General features: G+C 36.0%; 4 protein-coding genes across 5 annotated transcripts; 3 read left to right on the forward strand and 1 right to left on the reverse strand.

The window, feature by feature from the left end:
- Nucleotides 1–6,013: 6,013 nt before the first annotated feature.
- Nucleotides 6,014–8,073, forward strand: LOC137710950 (uncharacterized). The gene is made up of 2 exons (XM_068450119.2): nt 6,014–6,217; nt 7,749–8,073. The coding sequence occupies exons 1-2, from the start codon at nt 6,104–6,106 to the stop codon at nt 7,896–7,898; spliced, it is 264 nt and encodes an 87-aa protein (XP_068306220.1). The 5' UTR covers nt 6,014–6,103; the 3' UTR covers nt 7,899–8,073.
- Nucleotides 8,074–12,897: 4,824 nt separating this feature from the next.
- On the forward strand, nt 12,898–15,350 carry LOC137710604 (protein DMR6-LIKE OXYGENASE 2). Of its 2 annotated transcripts, none has more exons than XM_068449672.2 (4): nt 12,898–13,347; nt 13,587–13,834; nt 14,220–14,541; nt 14,962–15,350. In XM_068449672.2, the coding sequence occupies exons 1-4, from the start codon at nt 13,123–13,125 to the stop codon at nt 15,205–15,207; spliced, it is 1,041 nt and encodes a 346-aa protein (XP_068305773.1). In that variant the 5' UTR covers nt 12,898–13,122; the 3' UTR covers nt 15,208–15,350. The 2 variants fall into 2 exon arrangements, with proteins under 2 accessions (XP_068305773.1, XP_088551787.1); XM_088695661.1 differs by having other exon boundaries at nt 13,032–13,344; nt 13,584–13,834.
- On the reverse strand, nt 14,218–20,051 carry LOC137710602 (metal tolerance protein A2). Its single transcript, XM_068449671.2, has 2 exons — nt 19,854–20,051; nt 14,218–18,491 (listed from the first exon to the last, which is right to left on the reverse strand). Exon 2 carries the CDS (start codon nt 18,489–18,491, stop codon nt 17,220–17,222), a length of 1,272 nt encoding a protein of 423 aa, XP_068305772.2. The 5' UTR covers nt 19,854–20,051; the 3' UTR covers nt 14,218–17,219.
- Nucleotides 15,897–17,088, forward strand: LOC148696198 (O-methyltransferase 13-like). Its single transcript, XM_088695159.1, is given in 3 exon segments — nt 15,897–16,247; nt 16,446–16,616; nt 16,741–17,088. Coding segments are annotated over 3 exon segments (762 nt in total). The 3' UTR covers nt 16,981–17,088.
- Nucleotides 20,052–22,291: the final 2,240 nt, after the last annotated feature.

Consider the following 22,291-nt stretch of genomic DNA (forward strand, 5'->3'; position numbering starts at 1 on the left):
ACCTTAATATGTATATGTAGATGTGTATGGTGCATTATAACACATGGTTAAGTCTCTAAATTAAGCGATGAATCACTACTTGCATATATACGGTTTTTGTTGAAAGCATCTAATACTGAATGCATATGCGGAAGAGTGAAGACGAGACATCACACTAGAGCTAGGTAAGGATAATTGAAGATGGCCGCGTAGGATGGAAAACGTTTTAGGTGATTACAAGTATTGGTCGCTCATTATACACTTGAGATTGTGTGTTCGATCTTTTTCGTTCGAATATTTTAATTTTGTATGAGAAAAAAAATCTAATGCATTAGAGAGTTAAAAAAAAATGGCGTAGATAGGGGAAAATCACCAGGAATATCTGGTGACAGCTGTGTGGTTATTTGTCATCCTTGGGCTTTTTTTTTTTTTTTTTTCGTCTTGATAAAACTTAATTAGTGATTATACTTAAAAAAAAACTTCATTAACTGTATACCGATGCTCAATTGCTTGATTTGGAATTCCTTTTAAAATATTGCCAATTTGCAATGGTCTGGTTCTCTACTATTTGTAGCTAGTTAATTGGGTTTAGGCACTTGATCATCTGTTAACAGTTTTCATAAACAAGTGGCTAGTTTGATATGTAGCCAAATTGGCTGGTGACCTAGCTGTAGCACGACGTATTAGTGTCAAATCAAACTATGGGCTAAGGAATAATTGGAACTTAATTAGGCGTAAGGAATAATTATCATAGGCCGATTATTTAAGCTGCTATTAATTGTATATATATGACTGGAAAGTTAATTTGTGTTTCTAATACCTACCTACATATCTTTCGTTTTTAATTGCTACCTGCAGGTCAGGAAAGGATAGTTCTTCCTTATACCTTTCCTATATTTTGAAAGAGAAATGCTAAGGAAGACTTTTTTAAAAATGGAACTCTCCAAGGACTTTCTTCAACCTCATGTTTTTTGCACAATGTATTATAATGTTCACACGAGAATTAACATTAAACTATAAGATGATAGAGAGTCCATAAAGAGTTCCACTTTAAAAAAATATCCTTAGCATTTCTCATTTTCAAAATAATTAAGATGCTAAAACTAGGTAGGGTTTACGCATATGAGTCCTTCGAGGGCAAGGCTTTCCAAGAATAGGTGGGACATATATGTATACATTGGTCTATACATTTAGGGTAAATATCTTATTATAGATACATATGTTATGTTATGGTATTAGACTAGTCAGGGGTAAATTCACCTTGGCGTAAGGTGGGTTACCTGATCCTCCCAAGCTTAAAAATCCTCTGTGGAAGAGTTGGGTGTAGCTCTTTAAAAAATCTAAGATGGCATTAAAAGTTGTCCTCCAACTGATCGACGAATTGCCTTTATGGGCACTGTTCATGGTAGCTGCTAGCCTCATGTCTTTGTATGCATTTCTATGAGCATTTGTCGATAGACTCACTCAACATATGTTGGCATCTGTCAGCATACTCTCTCAGAAGCTGTTAACATTAGTCGACATGCTCACTCGAAAATTGTTGGCATCTATCGATGGGCGTACAATATGACTTTGCAAATGACATCAGACTTACTAAGGCTAGATGAAATGCCAATTTGCATACTCAACTCTGCGTGCGCTATTCTTAATGAATCCCTCCCCACTCTCGCGGGCGCCCGCGTCCAAAATAACATTTTTCTGCATTCGCCACTAATTGTAGACTTACAAATTCGTAATTTTCTAAATTTCTAATACATGCATATTTATTAATAGGGAAATATGTACAAAAGGTTCTAGAATTATTTAGTTTTGTGCAATTGCAACACCCTTGAAAAGAGCTGGGCAGCGGATTGCAACACAATATAAAGTTTGGGTAGTTAATTAATTTAAAATAAAAATTAGGTTATGTGGTAGTCAAAGTTGGAAAAGTTTAAGTGTCGTTTGTGCAATTTATCCTTATTTAAAATATACCCCAAATGATAAATCTGTTGGCTATCAATCCCATAACACGTCATGTGATGTTGTCGTCACACACCAAAAATTCTTGTCAATCTAAAGGGATAGTTCGAAAACATACCATAATCATACTGTTTGGAATATTTATAAAATTGCAACATATGATCGGTCTGGTTAGCTAAAATCTGAAAAAGAAAGAAAGGCCACACCCCAACCCTTAAAGTAGGTTATTTTCAACATCTTAGAAATGAATCGAAAAGGAAACAAAATAAGTAAATAAAATGTAGGTAATAAAATGTTTATATATAGCTAGGCATTGCACATAGTCCCAGCCATAAAATGAATTTGTGTTTTCCCCAGAGCACCAGCTAGCTAGCTTGCATGCATATCAATGTAAATGAACCAATATTGTGCAGAGGGATGGGGGACTAGACTATGATGTCTCACTCGTTGGAGTTACTAGTAGAGCCCCTAACCCTAAGCACCCATTGACAAAGATCAATACCTAAGCTTTTATAGGGTTTGATCTCATGCCTCTCGTTAAGCCTTACCTGTACTTATTTATACCTTTATCAAAATTTTCCCTCTCTTCTCCTCTCCTTTTCCCTTTCTCTTCACCCCACTCTAGACCTAGGGTTAGGGTTTATAGGGTTGCGGGACTTGGGATCATATTAGGTTGGGTCAGTACTACTGTTATCTTCTGATCCATCGGTTCATGATTTTTGTTAAGAGCATACAGAAAAAAAAAAAAAATCAAATTACATGTTACCTACAAGGAATGTGAATTGAAATTATTTTGATTCACTGCCAAAAATTATTATTTGCCCAACGAAACTTTATTCGGCTCGGCGGAATCCTTTCCTCTGAAAAGTGTGTGTGTGTGTGTTTTTTTTTTTTTTTGTATTGATTCTTGAGTTCCTTTTTGTTGACTTAAATAGAATACATAAATTGTTTCACTTCTTAACTTTTAAACATGTTTATTAATATATATATAATTAAAATTAAAAAAAAAAGTGTTAGTTTGCCTTTGAAATATGTAATCAAATACCCAAAAATCATAAATTAGACCAAAATATAGTTAATTCGTTTCCCTTCGTCACTTTCCCAATTTCTAAGATGTGGTTCCTTCACATTGATGACACAAAATATAATTCTTGGCACGACCTTAATTACCCTTCATGTTCAAACAGTGACGTGACTATATGTATCATATGCGTCCATATGAAGCTTTTTAGCTGGACTACACGTACAATACAAACGCGCACACACTCCCTCTCTCTTTGAAAAAGTTGATGTTACATTATAAAACCAATCGATAACATAAAAAGTAATCCAATCTCTTCGATGCTTTTGCAAGGTTTCTCCTTTCTAGGACATAAGTCTTTCCAAGGTTTCTTCTTTCATCAATGTGGGACTTTTTACCTTCATATCCTTACACGTCTTCTCACTTCTAGAGAACTTTCAAGTCAAACACGTGGACAACATGAGTTGAGTGACATGGAGCACGTGCAACCGTTAGGCTTCACACGTGGACCAACCTGTTACGTCAACATAAAGAAAGTTGAGGTTCCACCATTAAACCAATTAGCAATATGAAGAGTAGCCCAACTTCTTATAAGTTCTTGAAAAGTTTCTCATTTCATCAGTGTGAGACTTTTTTACCTTACATCCTCGCATCTCTCTCGTCTTATCCTATCCTCACCAGCCAATTTAATACCCTTTATTCTCATTCAGTATATATATTTGTACTAACTGTATGCATGCATGGACTGATGAAAAGAAAATGCAATTATATAGCAACTGTGTAATTATCATGAGCTAGTAGTATTTGATGCATGTTGTTGTAGAGTGATAGATTTATAGGACAATGCCTCTCAGAAACTTGAATATTGGACCACCCAGTTAAGCAGGCCAATCTCACTCTACCCTCCCGTTAGCAGCTATCATGCCTTACATGATGCATCTTCCTCCTCTCTCTCTCTCTCTCTCTCTCTCTCTCTCACATGTCTTACATGCATGATTCATCTGCATCTTCATCTTAAAGGAAGTAGTAAAGTAATGTGCTATCAATTTTTTTGCATCTAAATACAGCTCGAAATGATTAAACAAACAGAAAGACCGAAAGGTTGATCGAGCAGCAATCCTAATTTACATTGCAGATACGGGATCTTCTTTTTTTTCTTTTTCTTTTTTGTGGGCCAAAATAGATTTGAAGTGATTTGTTAACCAACATATAAGCAGAAGTTGTAATCAAGCACTAATTTAGCTGCAAATAATTTTCTGAATGCTTAATTTGGGGGCTTAAATAATGGATGAGATCGTGTTTAGGTTTTGACGTCTCGGTGTATAGTGTCAGGGTTTACGAAGAGGACAGTTTGGGATGCGTCGAAACAAAATATCAAACCCATTATAGCGGGCTGACAATTGGGATTGAATTACAAGCCTAAAGCCCAAGTTTTCTTTTGTCTCAAACTTCCACTTGTGTCTATAAATTATTTTGATACAAGCATAATGGGAAGTGAAGATTTAAGTTAAGTCATACAATAAGCTGATAGAGTAAAACACTTGAAAATTTTCATCTTTAGCTTCAATCCTTCAATCTTTCTAAAGCTGGAGTGGGTAAAACAGTACTTATTATGGAATTGATCAACAACATTGCCAAAGCTCATGGGGGTGTATCTATTAGGAGAGTCAAGCTTAAGATGGATGTCCCGCTTACAAGAGACAAGTAATACCTAAAAGTCTAATACCTACTACCCTCTCAGTTACAAGTGAAGGCCAGTTGACTGTAGTACTAATGACCCAATTGTGTCTGTAATTAAAAAAATCTAAAAAACTGAGGTGTATTCAACTAGAATTTTCAGAAATTTTCTTTTTACAAATCTAGGTGTATTTAGTCCGGATTTTTAGTGATTATCTGAAACTTTAGGTATATTCAATTAGGATTTTAAAAGAGAGTATAACATTCCAAGTGTATTCAATTAAAAATTAATTTTAAAGGATTTTAAAGATGGGGAATTCAAGGGAATTTGAGAGATTTCGTAGTGTATTTTATGCATTCTCAAATCTTACCTCTCTCCTTGAAATTTTGAAAAAATTCAAATAAAATGGTACATAAATTTATTAAACTCCATCAAAATTCATGAATTTATAAATCATTAAAATCTTTAAAGATCTCAATTGAATACACCCCCGCATAAGCTAAAAAGGTAAGAATTGATGCTTCCCCTGATCTTATAAAAGCATTTCAATCATGCTCTAGTTTATGTTAATCTTCCGCTAAAATGACATTTGGAACTCCTTGCAAAACTATTCCAACCATATTTTGTAGTTTACAGATTTCTAATGATTAAAAGCCAATAAAAATAAGACGTATCAAAATGTGAGCATTCATCATAAAAATCATTTGTCAATAGAAGGGAGAATCCTACGATTAATTATTCAAGAATGCTTCTCTTGGATGCCACTTGGATCCTCACCGGTGACATGAATTGATAATAATACAACATTATATCATCTTGCTTTTTAAGTTGTCCCAACAACGAAATAGACTTTTGATGATTGCTCCAGTGGTTAAAGTATGTCTCTTCAACCGAATGAGGATCCTCTATGGATTCTCTTTGTGAGGATTTAAAGTATCATTTAATTGTATCCGTTCATTGTAAATTATATTGCCAGTTTTTGTCAGATATTATTTGTGTTCAATTGTAAATAAAAATTTTAAAATGATTTTTGACCGCACGATGTACGACGAATGGACACTATTAATGGATTTCTGAGATCCTCACAAAGAAAATCCAGAGAAAATTCTCATTCTCTTAACAGTTCAACCTACTATGTTCCGAATTCAAACTTTCTTCCTCCTATCAATAAAGACTTTCGGGTTTCGACCCACTAATTGAAAACTTAACAATGGACCTTAGAGGGCTTAAATAAACATTCAAACCCAATAGGGCCGAAGGTAGAAAGATTAGGCCTTGAACCAGAAGCAATCAGATTTCCGAAAAGCATATTTTGGGCCCAAACTCCAAAATCTGTCGAAACAGGGGCAAATAGAAATAGCACCGAATAGGGGGGTTGGGTTGTGTAGGGTTTTAGAAGAGAGGATTTATACAGGGTTGCCTGTCTCTGTGGGTTGTGGAGGCGAGAGGAGAACAATTAGTCAGATATGGACTCGTTTTCATCACCGTCAGGCGGCTCTTCAGGCCAATTCAACCCTGACGCCTTTAAGGACCAGCTTAAGAACCAGCTTGCTCAGGCTTATGCCGAGGAGTTCCTTGAGGTACTTCTTTCTCTATTTCTTCAATTTATGGGGGTTTTAAAGTTAAATCATTATGTTTTGTATTGGGTTTATTTGTAAAGATTTAATCTTTGCGTTGGGTTACAAATTAATTGATTATGTTGTTCACTTGTTTTGTGATTGTTTTAGAATGCTTACCTTCTTTTGTTTGATGTGTAATTGATTGGGGTACGGAATTCGTAATATCAGTTTAAAACTGCAAATGTAGAGGCATTAAGGTATAAATTGTTGTTCTTTTGATGCTAGTTGTTCGGGGTGAGGTTGTCTGGCTATTTGTTTGATGCGTGGTATAGGGACACCCTATGTTTGAACGAGGGACTATAAAGTTCCTGGAAACTTAATCTAAATTTGTTAGGAATGCATTAAAAAAAATTGTTAGTGACTATGCAATACACTGTAGAACTTTCAAAGTTCCATTGAAAGTCTTTTGTTTAGTTTCTTTGTAGTGTTTTAGTAGTAACATTGTAGTGCTTGATAGTGCTTGATTAGTTCATCGGTAGTCCTCTTGCAGTGCTTTTTAACAATTGATTCTAAAGTTCCTTGGTATTTTGAAATCCCGTTATCCAAACATAGGTTGGTTATTGTTTGGCTACTCAAGATTGAGTAGGAACTCCTACTCAAAAACTCTTCGTGTTCGAATTATAGAGCTTTGTGCTTGTGATCGAAACGTTCACATTACGAATCACTTTGTAAAGATATCTCTGCAAAAAAAATGAATTAAAACTAAGGTCGTTTAGTCAATGTATTGTAGCAAATACATAGACGGTTTGTAATGCTTTTGCCAATTATGTTCATCTGTTTTTATACAATTCAATGATTAAACGACCTTATTTTTAATTGATTTTTTTCGTTGGTGATCTATATAGAGTGATTTATAATATGAATGGTTCCGATCATAGACACAAAGTTCATGAATCGGCAACAAACAATTTTGTTTAGGAACTCCTACTCCTCCTTTAAGTATCCAAGTATTGTTCAATAGCAAATGCTGCTCATCCTGCCTATATTTCTTTTCCCCTCTGATTTTCCTTGTGTTTTCCAAGCCTAGGCTATGAGCTGATTAAGACAGACACATATGCAGCGTACACGTATGCATATGTTCCTGAGGTGTCATATTAAATATGAGTTGCATATTCTTGGGAAGTTACCGTAGGAAAAGTTCCCTAATGTTGGACGTGAACTATGTATTTACTTGCAATCTCGGTTGTGGGCAAATCCCCCACCAAACTGCATGTGAATGTGTTCCTACATAGATAGCTTAGATGAATGTGATGGTCGGTGAGTGTTTCGTATATCTCCATGTGTATGCATATGCTTAGAGATGAGGACCTTTCAAGGTCTTAAAACATTGTCACGCCATCATATGTTTTCTGTACCAAATTTACAGGCGGTGTTATTTGTCACGGTATTGAATACCAAATAAACTTCTTCGTGTTCTTAGTGTTTTTCTATATGCTAGTACCTCTTTTCTTTCGCTGTCTTTTCTTCTCCCAAACCGTTTTCCATTTTTCAGACTCTGAGGTCAAAATGCTTTGATAAGTGCATCACAAAACCGGGAACAAGCATAGGTGGGAGTGAGAGTAGCTGCATCTCTAGATGTATGGATCGCTACATTGAGGCCACTGGCATCATCAGTAAAGCTCTCTTTAGTGCATCCCAATGAGATTACGGGGTGTAAATTGCTTTCTTGACGCAGGTCGATGTTTCCAGAGAAAATTGCTTTCGATTTGTATTGTATCTCGAAGATAATATTTTCATTGGAACAGATGTTCGATTCACATTACTTGCGGATTTTTGTACTTGAATTTTAGCTATTGAGACTCTCTTCCTCCGTCGCACGTCCTCTTTCCATATTGATTTAGATCTATCTGCTCGGTTGGAAGTTCTGTTGATTGATATGCTAAAACTATACAACTAATGCATAAGTAACGGATTACCAACTTCTGTGCATCCATTGGGTTTGGTGTTACCTAACGTTTCTTTTTTCTTTTACCTAATAAACTCTGATCTTGTGGCTGAAAAGAAAACCTATGATTTTTTGCTTTAAAGTTGGCTCGAAAACTTTTGAATGTACTAATACCCCAACGAACCAATATACAACTAGGGCAGTGCTAGGATCAGTCGTGTCGGTACATGTATATGCAATTGCTTTGATTCTGGCCTTTGCTGATTGATCCTCATTCCTCACAATTTGATGCTTATAAGTGACTGAACAAGAAAATATGCATGACACATATATCGTTACAATGACATCATTCATTAATAAAATAAAAATATGTGCAAATTTTAGTCTATATGTCAATAAGATCGACAAAACGTGAAATCGAATTTTGCTATCCATATCGTTCCTCTTCGAACAATGGTTTAAACCAAAAGGATCACATCCTCTATTTTTTTGGTCTCATTTCTCTGTCTCTGTTTTACTTTTATTTTGGTTTACATCATGGAGTGGTTGGGAATGACGTTTGATATTGTGATGTCACTTTGATTACCTCATTCATTACCGCTGACAGAGCTGATTAGCTTGTCATGGTAATTAGATTCTGACTACGATTAAGTGTGGGCCACCCCAATTATTTTCTTTTTTTTTTCTTTTGAATGGGAGAGCCTAATTATTTTCTTGTTGGTAAGGTTTTGGATCCTAAAATTTTAAATTAAATGATGTATTTCTTATAAAAATATAAATATGTTAATTAATATTTAATTATCAATTTCCACGTCATTTTGTTTATTCTTCGTGATGCACTAGGGATGAGGATCCTCTCATGATCCTCTTTGTGAGGATCATATGAACTCTCACATTCTACCCTTTCATCGTACATCGCGCGTTTAATTTTTGTTAGGCACTGTTTTTGTTTAATTTTAAATAAAAAAATTCAAATGATTTCGGACTACATAATGTACGATGAATGACTAGAATTTGAAGATCCTATAATCCTCACAATTTAGATCTGGATAGATTTCAAATCCCATCAAACACTTCACTGTCATCTGTCACCGATGGGATCCTCACAATTTAGATCCGTATAGAATTCAAATCTCATCAAACACTTCACTCTCATCTGTCACCGATGGGGATGGCGGTGCCAACGCATTGATACGTGTTTCTTCTGTCACTATTTTTGTTGTCCATTTCTTCTGCCAACTCATTTTTCTATTTTTGTTGTCCATTTCTTCTGCCAACTCTCTACTGCCGGCCCAATATTATTGATTTTGGGACATTCATTCGTTTAATTAATTGATTGATTTCTTTTTTTGGAAACTTTAATTGATTGATTATTGATTCATTATATAAGACGTTTTAAATTCAAACTCCTTCACCTGCAAAATAAAATAATTACGTAATTAAATTGTTAACTGATTACAGTTCCACATATTACCACGCATGCTACAATTTGTGTGAAAAAAAATTTGAGACGGAAAGAAAGACATGTCTCTAAAATCATGCACTTTTATTCAACTTTTTCTTAAGCTTTCAAAATAATAAAAAAACAAAACTATGTAAATTGAATTTAATATTTTCAGCCGTATGTTTCCTCATATCAAAACAAAACTGTCAAATATGACATCTGATTGAAATGAAATTATGTTGTTTTATATGTGTGTGTTATAGAAAATCTTTAAGCGAAGAGATTTCTATTTTTATTTTTTTTATAAAAATAGGGATTAGTTGTAGGATTTACACCACATCGAATTTTAATGATTTGAACCGTTTATTTTTCAAGTTGCACCTTATAGATCATCCTTGCAAAATATTAGCCAAATCGGAAATGTTTAAGACATCTAATTGAGTTCAAAGAAATTAACGAATACTTTGTTATATAAGAAACAATGAAATTTTATCTTAATAATTATAGGCAAATGAGTTTGGATTGAATTGACTTTTTGCAAGGATGATCTATAAATCGAGAATGACAAAATAAACGGTTTAGATCGTTAAAGTTTAATGTAGTGTGAACCCCACATCTAATCCTCATTTAAAAAGGTTAGTACTATTTCAATTTAAAAAGTAGTTCATCCTTCTATTTCCCTTACTGCATTTTATTTACGAGAAATGTTAAGAAGATTTTCTTAAAGTAAGATTATTTATGAATTTTTTGTTGCTTCATGTTTCTGACAGAATATTTACAATATTAACACGAGAATTGACGTTAAACTATGAGGTATAGAGAATTAATAAAAAAAATCTCCTTCACATTTCTTTTCTATTAAATTGAGACTTTTTAGCCAAAATGGTCCCTGAGATTTTCATAACATAACTTTGGTCCCTGAGATTTAAAATCAATAGAAATGGTCCCTAAGATTGTTCACCATCCATTATTTTGGTCATTCCATTAAAAATCTCTGTTAAGTGGTCCCTAAGCTTTTTCATGGAATGACCAAAATGATGGATGGTGTACAATCTCAGAGACCAAAGTTATGTGTTATGCAAATCTCATGACCAAAATTATGTGGTATGCAAATCTCCGATACCAAAGTTATGTGTTATACCCTTAACTTAACGGAGTTTTTTAACAGAATGACCAAAATAATGGATGGTGGACAATGAGATCACTTCTATTGATTTTAAATCTCAGGAATCAAAGTTATGTGTTATGCAAATCTCATGAACTATTTTAACTAAAAAGTCTTAAATTGAATATTCCTTTAAGCAAACAAATCGCATTAATGAATGACATAGCATCACATAAATCTGCCTCTACTCCAGTGAGAAGTTGGTGGATCTACATCACATGTGTCAGCACCGGTTGGTGCATGCCGACCTGACAACTAGAACAACTAAACCCAACTCATTTTTTGGGGCCGAACATCTAAACGCAACTCACGGAACGGAGAGACACGTACAGCATACATCTTTTTAACTAATGGTTTCTTTGCATTGCTATATCTTTATAGAGAAAGGGCAAATGGTTAGTATAGACGAGATAGACACACTACGTTATGTCATGAGATAGATATGAGAAACAGATGTACTCTATGATGAAGGAGCATATGTTTATGATAGCTTAGATATAAAGATATATTACATAATAAGAGAGAAAATAAACTATACTTCAACTAAATAAAAAAATAATTTGTTTTCGTCAATTTAATTTATGTAAAACACGTGAAGAGAGATACAAGAAAAAATTACACTCAAATGTACAACACACAATAAATTATGTATGGCATTTTGTAGTGTTGAACGTGAGAGGCATGTTCTTAAACTATCACATGTACTATACCAGCAGCAGAAAGTGAGCTCACATGAGACGGCAAGATTGATGCGAACTTTTTTGTTGCAGCACGATAAAGATTAAAGAGTTGATGAGCTAAATCATCGGCAAGATTGATGCGAAATTTTTTGTTGCAGCACGATAAAGATTAAAGAGTTGATGAGCTAAATCATGTTTCACAAGCTAAACAATTGCTCAGCGGAGCTTTATAATTATACAAGTAATAATCTGACGTTGACTTCTATAATTTTATGTATATTTGAATTTTTTTTTTTTCCTAAACTTTTCATGTATCAAAGCACGGATAATATTAGGGAGATTAAATTTTAAAATTAAATTCACAAACCAAATGATGTGTTACAAATAAAAAATAAGCATGTTAATCAAGACTTAAATAATAGGGTAAAATACAAAAAACTACCTCAACTATTGGTGTCACGACATTTTCATACCTCATCTTTTAAAATTGACAATGTCATACCTCATCTTACGAATTTGTGTCAATGTTATACATTCCGTTAGCCTGCCTTTAATTTGTTAGTTAAATGCTGACGTGGCTTGATCCACACTCTATCCCAACCCAGTTCGCCCCCACCCCCCACCCCCCCAAAAAAAAAAAATCAAACCCCCTGCAACCCAGAAAGAAGAAGGAGGAGGAAGAAGAAGAAGAAGAAGAAGAAAAAAAAAAAAAACCCCAGATCCTGTTTGCCAGGCCGATTCCGCGAGTGGAGAACCTAGGCGCGGAGAAAATGGGGGGAATGGGTGTGGATTTAAGAAGTGGGGTGTGTAGAGGAGGGAAGAGGGTGGGTGCGAGGTTAGGTGTGGAGGGTGGGTGCAGGGAAAGACAATTGGTTTTTTTTTTTTTTTTTTTTTCTGGGTTGCAGCAAATAGGGGGAAGAAGAGGAAAGAAGATGAAGATAGTGGAGAAGAGAGAGGGCGCCCCCAGGGGGGGACAAAGTTTTGTGTAATTTTTTTTTTCTTTCTTTTTCCTAGGTTGTAGCAGGTAGGAAGAAGGGGAAATGAGATGAAGATGGGGGGAGAAGAGAGAGGGCGCCGGACGACCAGGGGGGGAGGGACAAAGTTTTGTTTTCTGTTTTTTTTTTTTTTTTTTTCCTTCTTTTTTCTAGGTTGCAGCAGGTAGGAAGAAAAGGAAGGGAGATGAAAATGGGGGAGAAGAGAGAAGGCACGTAGAGGGGAAGTTTTGTTTGGTTTTTTTTTTTTATTATTATTATTTTAATATTTAAAAAATATTAAATGATTTTTTTTAGTTTTTAATAATATTTTGTTAATTTTTGAATAGAAAGTGGGTCCTAATTCAAGCTAAGTCAGCATTTAACTGGGAAATTCGTAAGATGAGGTATGAAAGTGTCGTGAGACCAATAGTTGAGGTAATTTTTTGTACTTTACCCTAAATAATAATTTAATCATCAATATTTACGTTGTTTGATTTACAAAATTTAACTTAGAAATTTGACCTCTCTAGCAATTACCCTTCAAGGCATATATATATAGTTCTTAAACTAATGTGACAATTTTGGGGAAAAAAAACATTTTCTATATAATAGTGCTTTCTTCATATTCTATAAAAAGGGATAGGGATCCAAAGCCCCCCGTTCACTAAACCTGCAAGTTTCCTTAGTTTTGCAACTTTTCTCTTCAGTCGTAAGCAAAATGGCTTCCACAACAAAGCTACTGCTCACAGACCTCATGTCTGGTGTGAACCATGTCCCTTCAAACTACATCAGACCCTTCTCCGACCGTCCAAATCTTACTGATGTTCAGACATCAGATGCCTCCTCCATTCCTCTCATTGATCTCAAGGACCTCCATGGCCCCAAGCACTCTGATATTATCAAACAAATTGGTCTAGCATGCCAAACTGATGGTTTCTTCCTGGTAATAATTAACACACACACACACATATGTATATACTTCGGGAAATGATTTCGACACACTATTTTTCTTCTTTTGCATGCCTGTTGCTTAGTGCCTTTGTTTTTCCTTGTATGTGTGTGTGTGTGTGTGTATCCCACCACTTTATACTTAATTACTTGTTTAGTCTGAGTACGTATATGAGTACTATTAGTCTTATTATATAAAATAACTAAATTATGCACAAACCTTTTTATTACCAGGTGAAAAATCATGGAGTTCCAGAGACAATGATCAAAAACATGTTGAGTATAGCAAGAGAGTTTTTCAAATTACCAGAACGTGAGAGGTTGAAGATGTACTCAGATGACCCTTCTAAGACCACCAGGCTCTCCACCAGTTTCAATGTCAGGACTGAAAAATTGTCCAACTGGAGGGACTTCCTTAGACTGCATTGCTTCCCACTTCAAGACTATGTCCAAGAATGGCCTAACAATCCCCCGTTGTTCAGGTAAATAGGGGGTGCCTCTTTCTCATCGTCTTCTGTTAGTACTCAAATATTCAAATTGACTAACATTCTCTTACCAGACTTATATTTGTCAAAATCTAAACAGATATACATAGTCTAACAAGAGCATATTATCCAAATTGAATTCATTAACTTAGTTAAATAGGGGTGCCTTTTTGTAATCATCTCAAGTAGCGCTCTTTTGTCGGCTCACGTTGCGAAACAAATGCTCATCTTGTCAAAATTGAATATGAACTAGAGATCTTGACAAAAAACCAATTAATGATCTAAATTCACAGTCTGACAAGAGAACATTGCTAGGTTAGAGTTATTTTATTAATGAATTAAGTCATACAATTGAATGAGCTGGCACTTTGTTTGTTCACAGGGAGCAAGTGGGTGAGTACTGCACAAGTGTGAGAGGATTAGTGCTGAGATTGCTTGAGGGCATATCAGAGAGCTTGGGCTTGGAAAAGAACTATATTGTTAAGGCATTGGGAAAGCAAGGACAACATATGGCTTTGAATTACTATCCACCATGTCCACAGCCAGAGCTGACTTATGGATTGCCTGGACATACGGACGCTAACCTAATTACCATCCTTCTCCAAGATGAGGTGCCTGGGTTGCAGGTCCTTAGAAATGGCAAGTGGGTTGCTGTCAACCCCATTCCCAACACCTTCATTGTCAATATTGGTGATATGATGCAGGTAAACATTATATCCGTCTAAATATCGAAAATTTTACTATGTTTTGATGTATCCTATTAAGCGAGAATTTTGGCCTTTAAATTTCAGTTACTGGATTCACGATGAAGGATCTAATGGCCAAAAGACCATCTATGATCTAGTGTATAGAATTTCTAAGAGCATATTAAAAAAATCCCCCAAAATATTTTCCATTAGCTAATTGATCCCTGTCACAGCGCGTGAAATCTTGATTTTTTTCCATTAGCTAATTGACATGAGGAGAGAAATAATAGATGGTTGCATTACGCTCGGGATGGTTAAACTCATTTATCCCTAGCAAGTGAAACTTGTCCAAGTAGAGGGACAAAGTTTTTGTGACATGTACATGAGTAAACTGTAATTGAATTTAAAATTTTTTTTTACCATTTTATTTGGTATTAGGTAATTAGCAACGGTAAGTACAAGAGTGTGCTGCATAGGGCCGTGGTAAATTGTAATTCGGAGAGGATATCGATCCCAACTTTCTACTGTCCAGCACCAGATGCGATGATTGGGCCTGCCAAGGAGCTCATCAACCATGACCATCAAGCCATGTTCAGGAACTTCACTTATGCTGAATACTTTAAAAAATTCTGGAATAGAGGACTTGAAAGTGAATGTTGCTTAGACTTGTTCAAACCCACATGAACATGTTTTGTCTTTTTTTTTAAGTGCAAATATTACATTAAAAATTGTTTTATTTATCTGGAATATTTATTGAAATTATTTCGACTCTTGCTTTTTTTTAGGTTCATTAATATATATACGAATTCAAATTACAATCTATAAAATATGACTATGATGTTGATATTATTGATGTCGATTCGAATTTGCTACAACGATTAGTTTTATTTGAGAATATGGCTCAAGGCCATGACTTGAAGAGCTCCTTACTCCGTTCAATCACGAATTACCATGTGTTATGTTTCTGGTTAATATCCAAGTATTCAAACTCAATAAATAGTTATTTAACTCATTAAAGGAATAGAAGAAAATAAGATGAGAACATCTGTGAATGGGGGAGTGAGAATCCTAGAGCTTGGGCCAACTATAATACTTGAGGTAGAAACACAATGGTCATCCACAATAATTTAGTATCGAACTCGTTTTATACATAAGTCAAAGTTGAGACCTCATGCTTACGAAATGTTCAAGAAAACCACAAATCCATGATCTTTTAATTAAAAGAAAATACGCGACATCTCTTTGTTTTCTAGAAGAAAACCGACTTTGAAATAAAAAAACATTGTGTAGTCAAGCCCAGAAAGACAGAAGGTAACACAGATTAGTCTCATGTCACAAATTCTTCAATTAGCAACTAAGAATATCAGAATCTGATGAAGTTGAAAACCCTTTTCACCTCTCAAGTCTATATAATTTTTCACAGCAATATAAACCAGTATTCCAAACAAAAAATCGAAACTCCAAAAGAAGGAAAAAAACAGCTGAAAATCTCCACCATTAATGGAGAAGAGGAAGCTCACTCCCAATATGCAATGCAATTGGTAAGCGGATCAGTATTGCCCATGGTGCTTAAAGCAGCCATATTGTTTGGTGTGCTCGACATCATACACAGAGATTGCCCCGGAGCCCTGCTTTTGCCTTCCCAAATAGCTTCTCAGCTTCGATCTCTCTACAACCCGGATTGCAGTCTGACACTTGTGCAAAACTTTTTCCTTTTTGGTTTTTAAACGAATTACTTCGGTATACATATCAGACTATGATTTGCAGGTAAAGAGCTGAACATGTTCTTTTCTTTTGCATCATCAGTGCGGTCATATTCATGTCACCATTTCTGCAGGTACCATTTGAAAGATGCATCTTTCAAATGGTTAGCATCGGACAATCTCGTGTTAACTGTTGGGAAGGTGTTAATGGCTTGAAAGGTGCCAATGCAGTATGAGGTAAATCTTTTGGTTAGCATCGGACAATCTCGTGTAGCTCTTCGTAGTTCGCTTTGCTTTGCTAACTTACGGAAGAGTTTTGCTTCAGGTATAGAGCACACTGCAGGAGATATGTTTGTGAGGATTCCGAATGGCAATGCAATTTTCATGAAGGTGAGGTTTCTGAGAATTATTCAATTCCTTATTTATAGAGCATGTTCAAAAGCAAACATCTACTTTGGATGAGATAATCCTTTTTGTCAAAATTTTCTATACTACTCTTACCCCTACATTTTAGTTTCGTGTTCAAATCGATGCAACCCAATATCATTCGACTGGTTGCACTTTCGACAACTTTCAACTTCTGCAAATGACGATCGATGCTTGATGATACTGAAGAATTGCTAGAAGTTTGTTTCAGTTTGATGTGTACCTAACGAATACCAATGCGATGGGGAAGGAGAGCAGAGAGAATTACAAAAGTTTGGGAAAAGAAGCAGGATTTTCAGACATTCGAGTTGCTTGTTCCGCTTTTTAAGAATATGCAGTTTCCGGTTGGAGATGTTTCGTTATTGTAATCTTTTGTGTTTCAAAGACATTATACTAAACTTTCATGCATTCACGAGATAAGTAGATTTTAAAACAAGGAACTTAAGAGCAAACCAATGAGATAACAGATTATGATCTGTCAACTGTGGGGAAAAAATTGAAGTCTTAAAAACACCCGACTGACCTAATTATAACGGTTGGGCATAGACAAATCGTCTCTCTCCAGCATTACTGTCGCTCTATCTGAATCGTTACATGACTGATATTATATTCTCTCTTGATGTAGTCTATAACCTTTTCCAGCACCACATCAGCATTAGCATCCGACTTAACGATAACATGACAAGCCATTAACACCTTCCCAACAGTTATTGCCCATATGTGCAGCTCGTGAATGGCAACTACCTCGTCCATCTCGCAGAGACCTTTCTCAATCTTTGTGGCATCAATCTCTCTAGGAGTACTCTCCATCAGAACCTCCAAAATGTTCCTCAACATCCGGATTGTTGTCGCCAGCACGATTATTGAAAATACAAGGGTACATATCAGATCAATAATCTTCCACTCAGGCTTGTACCAGATAATCCCTCCACCAATCATCACTCCAATACTCTGAATGGCATCGCCAAGTACATGAAGATAAGCCCCCTGCAGATTGACGTTTCGTTGCTTCTTTTTGCCTACTTGTTTCTTTTCACCTTCAGAGCTATGACTGAGCAGAGGTTCTGAGATGTTAACTACCTCGGTATGATGGTGTTTGTCATCATGATTCGAGTGCACCTCATGATGATGAATATGATGATGAGAGTGATGTGTGGTCACAGTAATCCCATGGTTATGTGTGTCATCATGATCCTCATGACTATGATTATGATCACCATGTCCATGACCATGCCCACCATGGCCATGTCCATGTCCGTGGCCATGCCCATGTCCGTGATCATGCCCATGATCATGACCTAATAAGAGTGCCATGGCAATATTCACCACTAAACCAAACGCAGAAACAACAAACATGAGAAAGCCTTGAACTTCACCAGTGTCATGGATAAGTCTTGCAATGGCTTCATAAACAAGGATCCCAGCAAGCAGCCAAATCATCTGAATGGAAACAAGAGCACCAAGTATTTCAATCCGGAAGAAACCGTAAGACTGACGAGGAGTTGCCTCCCATCCTGATGCCCAAAGTGAGAACAAAGAAATTGCAAATGCAGCAACATCTGACAATAAATGAGCCGCATCAGTGAGAATTGCAAGACTGTTGGCTTTGATACCCCCAACAACCTCCACACTCATGAAAATGACACACAGGATAACCGCTATCAAAAGCTTCCGCATGGACGCTGACCGTTCCTGTGCATCTTTGGAACTGGTTTTAGCATCTGAAAATCCGCATGGTCCATCTCCACAAATTTTTCTCCCACCCAAGTTCATATCCATATCTTGCACATCACCACATACTTCAATCATATGCGAATTCCCAGAATTTTGAGCTTCCATCTGAAAGGCAACAAGAAATGTAAAGAGACGGGGCCTTAGTCAATTTTATAAGGCAAATGCTGTAAATCTTTGTTAGATATAAACATACAAATCACATGCTAATTAATAAAAAGAAGTTTGAGAATACAGCGGGAGAAAGACAACATAGAGCTAACTCAACGAATACAAGACAGCAAACAACAACGATATAAAGAAAACAAGCACCTCAACAAGTTTCTCATTGGCTGTCCTCAAAATCAATAGGAGCAAATGAAAATATGTGTTTTCTTATGTAACCTCCCTAACTAGTTTATTTGAACAACAGCCGCCTAACAGAATACTCCAACTGTAGACAAAGGTTGTAATGCACTCTGCTCAATCCGATATTTACCCAACCATCCTCCATATATCCAAATCCAACCTACTTAATGTACATTTGTCTACCAAACAAATCATAATCACAGGTTCAATAAGATTATAAACAGCTTCTACAAATACTGCACTTCAAATCCGAAAATTAGCTCATACGCCAAAAGTGCAAGGAGTTTACAACCAAAAATTTGCAACAAGAATCAAGCCAAGCCACAAACAATTGAAAGGAGAAAAGTACTGAAAATTGTATTGGTATTTTTCTGTGTAGAAGCATTTTAGGCAGTGCTCCTTCATGTACGTCAAGCACCGTGACCCTTTCGACAACAAACATATGGTATGATTCGTCTGAAGCATAAACAATATACATCACTGCAACATTAATGCTTATACAATAACCACTACCTACTTAGTTGAAGAAAAACACAGTACAGCTACCGCCTCATCACGAAAATTCGATTCAGATACATTATACATAAGAATAAACTGAAAAAAAATCACGAGGCAAACATGAAACAATATAGAGGAGAGGGTATGATTGAGCAATCCTCTGTCAGCGAAGTCCTTAAACTAAAAAAATTAGAACAAAATCTTAAAACTTTCAGTGGGAAGCAAAGCAAAGGACACCAATCTTAAGCAAGCAGACAAACAGAGAATGCGTACCTTAATCAAAACATAAAAATCATATAAATTATGGAAACTGATCTTTCAAAAACCCAACTTGCAAGCAAGAAAACTTTATACTCATGAGCAACGTGTGCATTAACACAACCAACAAAAATCACGAGACCCATCAAGCAACTTCACCTAAAAAGTGAAGAAAAAAACAGAGGAAAATCCAAAACATGCAATGCAATCCAATCCAACAGAACCCAAATGAGATAACATTGAAAACTCTAACCCTCCCTCGATTTCAGGATCTGGGTAATCGAAAAGACATCGGATTTATGGATTTCAGCACATAAAAATCGAAACTTGAACAATGACATAATGAATTCAGATAGAGAGAGATACCCCTGAATGCAGTACTGCTCAATAGGGGGAGTGGAAGCAGATAATATAGGCGGATCTTTGGTTTTATACAATTTGACCTACAAAAGAACGGCGGGGGTCCTCAGATTCTCAGAATATTATTGAGGCTTGGAACTTGATATTGATGGATATATATATATATATATATATATATATATATATTCAAAGATAATGGGCTGAAAATCCCCACTTTGTGTTTCAGATGGGTGTAAAAATTAGAGTGTAGAGTCTCGGGTTGTGTAAATATTGGCTGTCCTTTTGATGATGATTTGCATTCCTTGTTTGCTTCTCAATCAATGACAATAAAGGACTGATTTTATTATTTTGCTTTTAAAAGGCTTTCGGCTTTTGGGCCGCCAATCACTGGATTGTTAGTTTTTATAGTCCTTTCAACACTCTAATAACATTTTAATAGTCGCTGTCTCTTTAATGATTAGTTTTATACTAATACAATCAGAACCTGGCTGGTTAACGAATTCGTATACAGAGAGGAATTAGAATTGGATTTTTGTTAAAACTGTTTATTTAAATTTTTAGAAATAATGTTGAACTATATAAAGTTATTTAGTAATTCATGTTAATCGGAATGAATCAATTTGATTACTAAAATGCTTCTATTCTAGTAACCTATTTTATATGCTAATTCTTTTATTTTGATTTATTTTTTGGTAAAACTTTTATTTTAATTTCGTGAGAAAACTTTAAATTTAATTATTTTTTACTTGTGTTTTATTGATTGAACAAAATTTGGCGTTAGGTTTATGAGAAGACAATCTTGAAATTTAAGAAATACAACGGGGAGGAAAAATCTATTCCGCCTTCTCCAACAACCCGGAATTCAATTCTCTCCAAATTGTAGAAAATCCAATTATTCCAAATTTTAGAGTAGGATTCTAAAATTTGTGTGGATGCTACTAGAATTTTTAATTCCCAATATTTAGTAAATACTGGAGTACTCCAATCGAAATTTAGTTTCGTTTTTTTATTTCGATTACCCTTACGTAAACGTACCACAAGTTTTATACAAACTAAAATGCAACATATGCATTTTTTTTCTCTCTTAATTTTTGAAACACATACATGCGTGTGTATGGTATCTTTTTTTTGTGCATATATTCAATCGAATGATACCCAACATATCGTCTCCCCCGCACAACATAGAAGAGGAGAGAAGATAATTGCACCTTGGTCCCAAACTAGATGATTGTGGAGGTTTTCTGTGAATCTTCTAACAATATTGTCGATTTTCGTTTTTTGCAGGACCAGTGGGAATACAACCATTTGAATTATGTGAAGAACAAAAGGGGAACGTTTATCATATACAGCTTACTCTTGTTTTGCAAATATGCTATTTTTACGACTTGGACTTGTGACCTTTCAGTAAAAAATGAGCAACATTTTCATTGCGCTTTAGTCATATTAAGTAAAAATTTGATAAATTCATCGATTATTCATCCTTGTTACACAATTTAGTTCTGACAGAACGCCTTCTTATGCGACTTTGTTATGAAACAATAGGCTTTTCAGAAAGGGAATTGTCACATCCCGGCCCGAGCCCCCACCACATCCCGGGCCCGCTCCACCACCGTAGCACGATATTGTCGTCTTTGGGCCCCGACCACGCCCTCACGGTTTTGTTTCTGGGAACTCACACGAGAACTTCCCGATGGGTCACCCATCCTAGGATTGCTCTCGCGCGCTACTCGCTTAACTTCGGAGTTCCCATGGAACCCGAAGCCAGTGAGCTCCCAAAAGGCTTCGTGCTAGGTAGGGATGAGAATATACATTTAAGGATCACTCCTCTGGGCGATGTGGGATGTCACAATCCACCCCCCCTTAGGGGCCCGACGTCCTCGTCGGCACACACGCGACCAGGGTTAGGCTCTGATACCAAATTTTCACATCCCGGGCCGGGCCCCCACCACATCCCGGGCCCGCTCCACCACCGTAGCACGATATTGTCCGCTTTGGGCCCCGACCACGCCCTCACGGTTTTGTTTCTGGGAACTCACACGAGAACTTCCCGATGGGTCACTCATCCTGGGATTGCTCTCGCGCACTACTCGCTTAACTTCGGAGTTCTCATGGAACCCGAAGCCAGTGAGCTCCCAAAAGGCCTCGTGCTAGGTAGGGATGAGAATATACATTTAAGGATCACTCCCCTGGGCAATGTGGGATGTCACAGGAATTGTTATTGGCACTTCAAAAATCTCATTTCACTCCAATCTTTCTATAATTAGAAAGAAAAATACACTTTAAGAACGTAAAATGAGATTTTGAAAGTGCTAATAATAATTCCCTTCAGAAAATTCTAAAAAAAATGCAAAAACATCTTCAACATCTTAACTTTGAGTTCGCATTATTAATTTATCAGTTATTAAATTATCAAAGTTCTACTGTAATTAGTACTTTAAAAAACG

Source organism: Pyrus communis, chromosome 6, assembly GCF_041283825.1.
Source record: "Pyrus communis isolate YQ-2024b chromosome 6, ASM4128382v1, whole genome shotgun sequence".
NCBI lineage: Eukaryota > Viridiplantae > Streptophyta > Magnoliopsida > Rosales > Rosaceae > Pyrus > Pyrus communis.

What these genes read in the sequence shown, in the direction of transcription:
- LOC137710950 (XM_068450119.2), top strand. Translation starts at nt 6,104, where the DNA reads ATGGACTCGTTTTCATCACCGTCAGGCGGCTCTTCAGGCCAATTCAAC. An exon ending in ATGCCGAGGAGTTCCTTGAG is followed by an intron (nt 6,218 to 7,748) that starts GTACTTCTTTCT and finishes TCCATTTTTCAG; the next exon opens with ACTCTGAGGTCAAAATGCTT.
- LOC137710604 (XM_068449672.2), top strand. Translation starts at nt 13,123, where the DNA reads ATGGCTTCCACAACAAAGCTACTGCTCACAGACCTCATGTCTGGTGTG. An exon ending in AACAATCCCCCGTTGTTCAG is followed by an intron (nt 13,835 to 14,219) that starts GTAAATAGGGGG and finishes GTTTGTTCACAG; the next exon opens with GGAGCAAGTGGGTGAGTACT. An exon ending in ATATTGGTGATATGATGCAG is followed by an intron (nt 14,542 to 14,961) that starts GTAAACATTATA and finishes ATTTGGTATTAG; the next exon opens with GTAATTAGCAACGGTAAGTA.
- LOC137710602 (XM_068449671.2), bottom strand. Translation starts at nt 18,491, where the DNA reads ATGGAAGCTCAAAATTCTGGGAATTCGCATATGATTGAAGTATGTGGT.